We start from the raw sequence: 11712 nt of genomic DNA on the forward strand, positions 1-11712 counted from the left end.
AAACATAAAATTTTTCATTTCAAATATAAAAAATACTGCAATGAGTCTAAAACAAGAATTGAGATTGATTTACTCATAAAGCATCACAATGAACAAATAAACAAATCACAAAAATTATTTGGATAAATTAATGAATTACCCGCCGAAACATATTTGAAGATGCTTCTATACATAACATATTGGTAAAAATAAAGTGGGGGTACATTATTTTAAAAAAAAATTGTTACAATCCATAGATATATCTAAGGTTTATTGAGAATTTAGGTACAAAAATCTACCCTGATAATATTAAAAGATAGGCAGATCGACTATTATTTTACATTTTGTAGAAGGAGATAATTGTGAACTACATTAACTCGAATTGATAACTTCCAAGGTTACTGAAATTACAAACGTCCTTCATGACAGTTCTATTGTGCCGAAAGTTTAACACGAAGGCCCATGATATGATGGGAAAAGAAAGTGATGAGGCACGAGTGGCTCACATTTACTGAAAAATAATAATAAAGTAAAGTAAAAGGATTCTGCTTCTGGGCTTTTCCGAAAACCCAAAAAAAAAAAAAAATACTAGCAATGGCATGTGTGAGCAGCAGCAGCTTCTTATTGTTAAAGCAGCCAACTTTTAGCCCCAGAAGCAAAACCTCTCATCATTTTTCAACGAGAAGAAGAGTGGTGGTGGTGAGGGCAGAAGCCATGTCAACTACTACTATTGAGAAGTTGGGTGTTAAGATTGAGAGGAATCCTCCTGAATCCAAACTCACTGAGCTTGGTGTTAGACAATGGCCAAAGTAACTCACTCTTCACTTCTCTCTTTTATTTTTAATGTTACTGTGATTGAGAATTTTGCTTCTGTTGAATCAAGTTATGATCTTTTTGCATTTCTTGTTCTTTTTCATGGATTTTGGCCAAGATTTACGGATACATGATTAATGATTTGTTGTTGTGTTTGGATATTGAGAAACGGTGAATAGGAAAGAAAACAAAATTAAATCTTGGTTTACTGTATTTTAATAATCATGTGTTGTTTTATATGTTCACTATGCCTTTAGTTGAGATTTGATATTTTAAAATCATAACAATTGGGAAACAAAAATTAGAACTTTGAAGTCTGTAATCAATTCATTAGGCCATTACTCTAATGCCTGGAAAATTTTCTCTCCCGATCATATCTAGCTAGAAACCAAAACTGGAAAAATGCAAAATCAAACAGTTCATTGTCTCTCCATTCTACCCTGGAAAAATGTCAGCTTGACTTAGAAAAAACTGCTTGTGGTGCTAGTTGTAGCCTGTGGGAGATTTGTGGTAGCGTGCAATGACATTGTAGGGATAAGTTTCAGGACATTTGTGTCCCCATGTGAAGAACATTTGTGGCACTATGTGAAGTACATTTGCGGTGCAAGTGATGTGCATAAACCACCATGTGTTCAAAACACAGCTTGTCAAAGTAGAGGGGGTGTCGATTTACAAAGCGGTGAATTCTAAAAAGTGAAAAATCCGTGGAGTCTTATACTACGTTATGTTGGTTTTAAAAATTTTATGGAGCAGAAAATGTAGATAGCTACTCTCATTAAGTATTAAGATAATCTTAGTCTAGAAATTATGTATTTGCTTTTCCGCTGTTGAAACCATACCACCGATAATTAGGCTCCCAGACTGAATCTGTCACCAAGTTTTCAAGAGTGAATCTATCACCATGTATCTTCCAAGCTAAGTCTACATTGGAGGTGTGGACGCTTTTTCCATTATCCAAAGCAAACCAACAAATTTTGCTGTTTGTGTGAAAGAAAACAGTTATATTGTTTCATGTTTGTGTAGTCTTCGTATGATAAAAACAAAATATAGTTCTGTGGTGGGAATCCTAGTCACCATATTCCTTATTTTAATTTGATTGTGTCACCATCTTACTGCAACAAGTGGTGTGAATTCTTATTGTAGTTGAAGTAATTTTTTAAAATTTAATTAGAATTAAGAATACGGTTATTAGGGTATTGGCAAGATTTCAACCATACCAAACAAGCTTGACTAACAATCTCGTAGAATTACAAACTCCTCGAAACTCAAGATAGCTCCACCGAAGAGTCGGACCTAAATCATCTCACTTTGATAATAATTGTTGAGGAAGGTTTAGAGTTTGCAATTCTAATTTTACCATACAAAAATAAATTTACTCAAATTTGAAAAATAAAATGCTCCATTTTGTTACTCTTTAGAGGAAACTAAGCATGTATTGCTTAGTATACAAAATGTTTCTCTTGAATGAATTACAACTTCAAAGGAGTAGCTTATTTATAGTAATATAAATGAAATGCACAACTATACAAAGCTTACCTAACACACTTTAATTAAATACCATTTATTTTGCTAGTGCAATGTGAAATTACTTCTCATGACCTAACTTTATTATGTAAGTCATGATACCATTGGGCATTATTAATCTTAGCTTACATTGATTTTTAGCAACATTTAGTCCAGTGGCAAAACTTACAACTGTGCGAGTACTAGTTGCACTTGCAGCCAACAAGGATTGGAACTCGTGGCTAATGGATGTGAAGAATGCTTTTCTTCATTGAGAGCTAGATCAATAGATTTATATGATTCAACCAATGGTTTTTTAGAGCCAAAATCATTTTGATTATGTATGTAAGTTGTGGATGGCATGATATAGATTGAAATAAGCACATAGTGCGTGGCATGAAAAGATTGCAGAATTTCTAATTCAAAGTGGTTATTCAGTAACGCTTGTAGATGGATGATTTAATCATAACCGGTGATGATGATGTAGAAATTCTTCAAACAAAAAAGAATTAGTTAGTTCATTTCTAGCTGAAAGTTGGACAACTTAAGCAGTTTCTTGGTGTAGAGATTGATTGCACACAAGAAGGAATATTCCTTTGTTAGCACAGAGGAAACCAATGACAATATATGTGCATATGAAGGAAAAGACTTAGAAAATGCAACGATGTATCGACAATTGAGAGGCAGTGTTATCTATTTGACATTAGATTGACCTGACATTTCTTATGCAATTAGTGTGATGAGTCGGTTCACGCAAAAGCCAAAGAAGTAGGGGTATCAAAAATACCCGCGCAACTTAGTCTCAGATCAGACATAGGTATCGGCCTAAAGCTGAGCCAGTCCCGGACATCACTTGATAAGCCTGGGGTCTGGCCCGGAACCTAAATTACATAAATTTTAAATCTTAAACATTTAAAGTTAATAAAATTAAAAATTATAAAATTATAAAATAAATTAAAAACATAGATATAATATTGTAAATATAAAATTTGAGCTTTTTAATTCCATATAAAAAAGCTAGGCTCGAGTGTTTAAAAAATATGTTTGGGCTGAATCTAGGCATTGCCATACTGGAGGCCAACCTCGGGTTTTGCCATCAAAGAAAACGCATTTGGAAGCAATCTGGCGAATTTTGAGGTATGTGAAGGATGCAATTGACTATAATCTTTTGTACAAGAATGGTGAATATTGTAAGCTAGTTGGCTATTATGATGCTAACTGTGTAGGAAATCATGATGATCACCGATCAACTATTAAGTATATGTTTAAACTTGGTTCTGGAATTGTTTTGTGGTGTAGTTAGAAACGACTGATTGTGTCTTCGTCGACGATAGAAGCAGAGTACTGAGCAGTAGCAATGGCAACTCAAGAGAGTGCATAGTTGATACAGCCGATGAATGATCTACATCAATTAATTGATTATGTAGTTCCGTTGTACCGTGACAACCAATTTGTAATTTCTGCGAGAACTGAGCATGTGGAAGTGCATTATCATTTTGTTAGAGAAAAAGTTCTATAAGAAGAGATTCAGATGAGACATGTCAAATGGATGAGCAAGTTGCAGACTTGTTCACAAAGAGTTTTGAGTGCCGGAAAGTAGCCAGCATTGTCCAAAGAAAGGGAGCTGATGTTGAAGGGGAGCGTTAAAAAATCAATGTCAGCCTAAGATAAAAAATGCTTAATGGCATCATGACTTATATAATAAAGTTAAGTAATAAGAAACTATTACCATTTTGCCAGTGCAAAATGAAAGGTGTTTAATTAAAGTGTGTTAGATAAGATTTGTATGGTAGTAGTTTAAATAAATTAAATAATATGTGTAGTGTACATTTCATTCGTATTACTATATATAAGATATTCTTTTAAAGTTGTAATGCATTTAAGAGAAGCATTTTGTATACTAAATAATCCAAGCTTAGTTTTTTAAAAGAGTGTAATAAAAGTATTGAGCATTTCTTAAATTTGAGTAAATTTATTTTGAGTGGTAAAATTAGAGTTTTGAATTCTAAATCTTCCGCAACAAATTCTTCTAAGGTATCTTAGTAAGATTATTCAAGGGAATTTTAGTCATTTCGTTAAGTCAAGGACATTTTTGTATTTTAACAACCCTTAGCTAATCTTGCTGTAAGTATAAAATGAAAATGTGATCTTTATTTTACAAAAGAGAGATCAGCAAAGAGACAAAGAAAGAAGAAGAAAAGGGAGAGAAGAGGGAGGGAAGAAAGAAAGAAGAAGAGAAAAAAATAAACACTTCTCCTCCTCTTCTTTCCTAGGTTTAGGCATGAGCAAAACAAGAGAGAGATTCATGAGATCAAAGTTGTGTCATTTGAAGTGGCTATGTGGTGAGAGAGAAGATTGGAGGTAAATTTTGGTTCTTGATCTTTGTTAATTGTTATGAAAAAGCATGATTAGTTAATTATAGTAGAAATAGAAATCTAAGATTTTGCAGGGAAGTATGCTGACAATGAGTTGTTTTGAAAATCATAGCAATTAGTATAAATTGATCTCATGGTTTTCACTTTTGTTTTACTCATGGTCTAACCTAATAAGTTCAGAGTTTCTTCTTCTTCTCTTCTTCTTTCTCTTTTTTTCTTCTTTCTTCATCGATTTGCCAATCTTTCTCTTTCTCTCTCTCTTGTAAAATAGAGATGAGGTTTTCTTTTTATACTGAGGGCTAGGTTTAGCCAAGGGGGAAAAGATTAAAATGCCATTGACTTAATGATTAAGATACTCTTAAACAATTTTGCTGAGATACCCTAGAAGAATTGGGTTATTACATCTGATGCTTAAGTATAAAAGGAAAAAAATGTTATTCTTTGCTCTAGCAAGGCAAAGAGACGATAAAAAGAGGAAGAAGAAGAGAGTTTAAGGAAAAAATTCATTTAGTCTGTAAAATCTTCAAAAATTGTCTATAGACATCAAATATTTTCATTTCGTAATTTTTGAAGAAGCCTAGGTATGGCAAAATAATTTCATAATTCATGTTCTTCACTAGAATTAGAAATTTTCAAGTTTTTCATACTTGAAGTTTAAGAATCGAAATAAATTGAATTCTTATCCGATTAGCTTGAAGTAAAAACATTCTTGAAGATGTCTAGTTTAACATATGTGAAAATCAACATCAATTTGTACTAATTAATATTATTTTCCAAATATATTTCCCTGCAAAATCTTATATTATTACTACTATTTATATTATCTAATCGTGTTTCTCTATGACAATGAACAAAGACCAAGAATAAAAACTTATCTCTAATTGCACATCAATGGACACCTCCTTGGATGATTTGGAGTGGATCAATTCTTAGACATCATCAAAATGAAGATGTTTAAAGCATGAAGACAAATTTTAAAAATTTTAGAGACTAAATGAATTTTTTTCCCAAACTCTCTTCTTCTTCACCGTCTCTCAGTCTTGCTAGAGTAAAGAATGACATTGTTTTCTTTTTGTTATTAGGCAATAGGGTTCGCTAAAGAGGAAAAGACTAAAATACCCTTTAAATAAATGACTCAAATACCCCTAAACAATTGGGGGTATTAATAAGCATATAAAGTTAGCTTTTTCTAATGGGAAAAGTAGATGGGTACACAATGTTTACTTTGGGTAGAGAAAAGGTGTCCACACGTCTAGATAGTAAATCTTATATATTATGAGAGATGAGATCTGGATTTTTCCACTGCTTGAATATTTTTAAATCAACACATTTGTCAGAAATACAGGGGTCCCTGATATTTTCTGTATTTAAAAATGCAATTTCTTCATCCTAATTACTTGACAGGTTATTGTGCAGTTGCAAGGTTGCAAGGGAAAAAGGGATGATATTGAAAGTAATTGGAGTTAGTTTTGTCAGTTTACTAATTGGAATCCCTTTTTGAAATTTATATAACATAATTTATCCCTTATCTTTAAGACGAATGAGTCAAGAATGTATGAGTTGAGAAATTTTTTGATATAACAGACTACAGAGAGAACAGCTTCCTTTTTATTTGATGTACATTTGTTGTCCTTGTTGAGCTTTGTTACTCATAGTTCTTATGTTGGTAGCTGCTTGGAACTCCTTGTGTTTTCTTAAATCTTAAAGCAACTGCAGTTACTGATGTGCTTTATTGTTGTTCATGATCATTGTGAATGAGCAGGTGGGGTTGTCCGCCAAGCAAATTTCCTTGGACATACTCGGATAAAGAGACATGCTATCTCCTTGAGGGCAAAGTGAAGGTTTATCCTGATGGCTCGAATGAGGGTGTTGAGATTGGAGCTGGTGATCTGGTAGTGTTCCCAAAAGGAATGAGTTGCACTTGGGATGTTTCTGTAGGTGTGGACAAGCACTACAAGTTCGGGTAATAATCTTGCATAGAGTCTGTTACTTGTATTACTGTCATAGGTACCCAAGCATATTTTTACCACTCTCCTGTAAATGCCCTGCCAATAATAAATCTGCTCTGTTACTATCAGTGTGATGAAAACTTTAAGGCTTTGGAACTAGTCTCAGATGATTTTTAAAAATATTTGATCCTACTTTATGTCTCTCTTTGTATGCGCATGTACATTTGTTTCCAAATTTGTTCAGAAAATCTTATAACTGGGATCAGAACTGCGTGTGTGGTGCTAGGGGGTACATTTGTTTCCAAATTTGTTCAGAAAATCTTATAACTGGGATCAGTATTGCGTGTGTGTGGTGCTAGGGGGTCAGAAAATTTTCCTCGACTTAGTGTAAGAAAAATTTTGTAAGGAGTTGAGTGTTTGAATTGGACCGAATACCTGGCCCGTTTGGGTAATGATTTCCAGCAACTGGAATGTGGTAACTCAGCTGGATGTGTATGATATAGTCCGCTGAGCTGTAGGTGCTTTTTATTCATTCTTATCCACAACACCTACCTCGCTATTAAAATGGTGACAAGTTCGTAACACTCGTGTAAAAATCTGCTTGAATTAAGCAGTTGTAGCTTAAAGGCCATAATACCACACTACTAAATACGTCATAGCGCTCTTGTAAGAATCTATTTGGATTGGATAGATCATAGATTGCAAAATTAATACCCCTAATGGCCTTGTGTAAGCGGTGCACATCAAACAGCAGCATCAACTATGGACGCCATCCAATGAAAATTGTAGCTTTTAATGCATGCATCTCATAACTAGCAGCATGCGTATTTCTCTCCCCTTTTTCTTTTAAGGTTTGGGGGTTTGGCAAAATTACTACCCGCATGATAGAAGGAGCTTAAAATCACTTGGATTAAGAATGTGTTTGAAATTGAGATTGGATAGTTGTAATTTAAAAGTTACAGCACTAAAGTGTTTAGTAAATATTAGTTGTTATAACTGGAAAGATATAATTTTTCACTTGTATAATAAAAAATCTATTATATCTTTAATAATTTTATTAAAATTATTATTTAAAACTTACACTTACATTATATTACTAACTTTTGTTTCATTGTTATAGTTTTTTTTCTATAACAATTGTAACTTAAAAATTACAACACCTCAATTTTAAACGCATCCCAAGCCACTGGGGCTAGCAGTATAAGATCATTGCTCAACTTCTTGGTTTTGAATTTTTTTTTTCATAATACCACCCTACTGAAAAGTAGTTGTTGAATTTATCATTTCTGATATGAGAATACTCTGGTGCATGCATTCACCTTCACGTGTCTCTTGAAAACAAAATGACAAAAAGTCCTATTAAGTAAACAAATGGGCACTAATCATTAAAAAGCATAATTGATGAAACAAACCCTTTCTCTTTCTTTTTTATGAGGATGCTATGGTTTATGAAGAACCCTTCCAGCAAGCAAAGCGGCTTCCATGACAACAATGATTACATCAATAACTTCTTCAACTCCGCATGTGTTTCCTTTGAATGAACGCCCTCCTGCTCTCTTGAATTTCTCCATGCAATCGATGAAGTTTTTGCTGCATTCTTGGCTCAAATAGTCATCTGCAGCCACCACCATCAACAGTAAATTCTAAGACATTCTGTTTGACGCCATGTTTTATATTAATATGTTCCGTAAAGTGTGAGACATCAACTATTGTTTTCAAAAGGCCAGAATCGGGCCACCGACACTGCTGAGATATTATAAGTTATTAAGATACCAGGTCTCTGTCAATCTAGCTGTTTTCTATACCATAGCTAAACATATGAAAAATTGATAGACATAAAATCAAGCAAGCATTAAAAATTACATCAAAAGTTGTACTGAAAGGGTGAGTTTATTTTAGGATCCACTTTAGAGTATCCGGGGTTTAGGCGAATTTTTTTTTTAAGAGGCCTTTTTTTTTTATTCAGCAACTTCAATATTTAATAAAAAAAATAAAAGAGCTCAAAATTCATTTCATTTTTAGTTTTTGAATTTCAACAATAATTAAGAAGATCTTAAGAAGTTTTAAAAAACAAAACCTAAAAATTTACTTCCATTAGCACTTCTACGAAAAAAAAGAAATATTAAATAAATATGAAAAATATTATTTTAAAATAAAATATTTAGAAAGCTAGCATAAGAAAGTTAAAATAATGAATTGATGATAAGATAATAGATATAGACTTTGTGTTTTAAAAATCTTTTTTTTTCTTTTTTAAATAGTTTGTATTTTTAAAAAAACTATTTGTATTTTTTTTCTTTTTTATAGACTTTGTATTAAAAAAAACTATTTTTTTCTTTTTTAAATTAAGTAATGTATATAATAATTTTCCTTGCAAAGAAGAGAATAAAAAAAATTTTATCTATGATTTTATAGATTATAAGGTTTTTTTAATAGAAATTAAAAGGAATACTTAAAGATAAAGATTCGAATATTAAATAATTAAGTTTTATTTTAATATAAAACTAAAAAGGTACAGAATTTATTTATTTTTCTAAGAAAAATTAATAGTGAATGAATTAATGGTTAGACAAATATTATTAATTATATTTTCTGACAATAAGATTATTTTTACTAAAAATAAATTTTAATTATAGAATAATTATTAATTAAAAATATGTCTAATAAATTTTTCTCTAATAAATAATTTTAAAAAAATTATTAATTAAATATTTAAAAAATGAGATTTTCCTAAAATATGGGATTGTAGGCTTATTCGACTTATATTTAACGCCGCCCTGGTTTACTTCTGTTTCCATCATATTGAAGTGGATTATCCCCAAAGAAAATAGTAGTTGCACCTTTAAATCATTGTACATCTGACAGAGAAAGCAACTTCAAAAAGAAAGCTACATCAAAATTCAAAAGTTCCCAACTTTTTCAAACTCTTCAAGATGACTCAAAAGATATTTTATTAGATGGATTTGGACTTTTGAACTCCCACGTTAAACATAATTAAAATATCTTGTAAAAGCACAGTGAAAACTTACTGTTCTTGGCTTGGACGCAGGCATCATGCTTCATACAGCAAGCATCAAGGCCATCACAAGGCTTCTCTCCAGGGCATCCACTGTACAGCAGCCCACAGTACTTGCCATATCTCAGAAATGGGGGCACTGCAGTTTCCAAAATGCTTTTTAAGAACAAATGAAAAAAGGAATACTTATCAATTATTGGAATCTCAATATTTCATCACAAGGCATCACTATTACCTGAACAGAAGTCAGATTCACATTTTCTGCTGCAATCTTTGCTCTGCAAGACGTGAAAACATGCAGTTATTAATGTAAACTGAAATGGGTTTTAAAATAAAAGAAAAAAATTTAAGTAAAAACAAATAAAAACCACAGAAATGGCAGAATATGCTGATTGAACTCCAATGTTGAGAGCATGAACAGAAACTGAAAGGATTAGAAAAATGAAAACATGGGCTATGGCCAACTTCAAAGAATGTTGGTGTGTCATCACCATTTGTTAAAATTAATAGAGTTTAGCCAAGAGAAGAACAGAGAAAATGAAGCTTGGTTTTGCTTAAAAGCTCTGATTTATAGAGAAAAAGGAGGACATAAGTTCTGAGAAACACAGAGGTGTTGAAGTCTATGAAGGGTTGGATTTTGTCTGGTAATGACTCGTGATATGTCTTTGTTTTCTTTTATCATTATTATTAATTTATTAAGAGTGAATTTCACTTCTTCGTCAATCATCAACATTTAAAATGAATAAATAAATAAATAAAGCTTTATTCGTCAACTTGTTTGCATTGCATTGGCAGTATATGTGCTATAAATAGATGGCGAAAAATATTGAGTGGTTTTGAGGTTCCATCTCGTGAAGAATCCATTTTAGCTAACTCATTTATAAGGTATATAGATTAATTGATTGTGAATAGAGCAGATCATATAATATAAAATTAATTGATCGATATGAGTGTTCTACATTGAGAATCTTTGAGAATCTAATATTAATTTTTATTGTGAACAAAACCCTTTAAACATGTTAACTTTTTTAGAGTAATTATATATATATTTCAGACTATATTTCAAATTTTCATTTAAAATAATGTACCATGTGATATGTCATTTATGAGGTAGTTGATAAAATTTTCACGATTTTCAAATGAATAAATAATATAATCACACCATCTACCTTTCTTTAAAATGAAATTTTGGGGTACAATTTTAAAATATAACTCAATCTTTAAAAGATATCAAGTTTTATTATAGATATTAAATATTATGCAATAATAATTTTATGGTTTTATTACTAGAATTTGTTGCTCAATTGAGCTTATGTTGGGCACCCAATCAATATTAAAATTGATTGGAAGTGACATGGAACTCGTGTAAGATAAATAATGATTATTGATTCAGTGTTCAGCATAAACTCAACTAAACATTGAATCTCCTTATCCTTTTAACAAATGAAAAATTATGTTTTACTTGAAATATATCTCTAATGGGATTTGAAGATATCAATTAGGTCAAAAGATTAACAAAAATGAGTGAACATAAAGCTAACAAGTGATACGATAAAAATTCTATATCAAACGAAAAATCATGTATATTTTCAAGATTTTATATCTTATTATCACATCTGATCCGGGTGAAATTAAGTGGCATCCATTAAGAACCTCCTTTTCCATGTGGAAGAATAATCCCAAATGCTAGGTCAGCACAGGATAGACAAAACACTGGGGAATCTAATCATTTTTTTTCTTAATTAAGAAGTTTTGTAGCTCTAATTATTCTCTACAATATTTAAAAAAAGAAAAAAAATTGTCTTCAATTTTTTTAATATTTTTGTTATTTTTTGTACAACTATTATCTACAAATATCCAAAATAAAACTTATCTATTAGGGTAACCACTTGATAGCTTAGAGATAAATTATTTGCCTTACTTTAACCCTCATGTGGGTAAATGGTTCCGATTAACTTCCAATCATAAAAATATCAGTTTGATTAATTTTGTTTATGTTATTTTGATCGACATGGCAATTGACAAAACCAGAAACTTGCTTTATATATATGTTCCCATTTTATAATTTAAATAGAAG

The 11712-nt window shown here is 31.4% G+C and overlaps 2 protein-coding genes across 2 annotated transcripts; one reads left to right on the top strand and one right to left on the bottom strand.

Moving 5' to 3' along the window:
- The first annotated feature begins 520 nt into the window (after window positions 1–520).
- LOC102607448 (uncharacterized) lies at window positions 521–6820 on the top strand. Its single transcript, XM_006478228.4, has 2 exons — window positions 521–788; window positions 6433–6820. Exons 1-2 carry the CDS (start codon window positions 574–576, stop codon window positions 6635–6637), a joined length of 420 nt encoding a protein of 139 aa, XP_006478291.2. The 5' UTR covers window positions 521–573; the 3' UTR covers window positions 6638–6820.
- A 1164-nt stretch (window positions 6821–7984) lies between these two features.
- Window positions 7985–10129, bottom strand: LOC102578071 (secretory phospholipase A2 alpha). Its single transcript, NM_001288940.1, is given in 4 exon segments — window positions 7985–8234; window positions 9649–9774; window positions 9871–9913; window positions 10004–10129. Coding segments are annotated over 4 exon segments (471 nt in total). The 3' UTR covers window positions 7985–8058.
- Between the last annotated feature and the right edge of the window lie 1583 nt (window positions 10130–11712).

This window comes from Citrus sinensis, chromosome 3 (assembly GCF_022201045.2).
Source record: "Citrus sinensis cultivar Valencia sweet orange chromosome 3, DVS_A1.0, whole genome shotgun sequence".
In the NCBI taxonomy this organism is placed as follows: Eukaryota; Viridiplantae; Streptophyta; class Magnoliopsida; order Sapindales; family Rutaceae; genus Citrus; species Citrus sinensis.

Excerpts from the sequence above, each read along its gene's own strand:
- LOC102607448 (XM_006478228.4), top strand. The coding sequence starts at position 574 with ATGGCATGTGTGAGCAGCAGCAGCTTCTTATTGTTAAAGCAGCCAACT. Across the intron at positions 789-6,432 it reads GGTGTTAGACAATGGCCAAA|GTGGGGTTGTCCGCCAAGCA; the intron begins GTAACTCACTCT and ends GTGAATGAGCAG.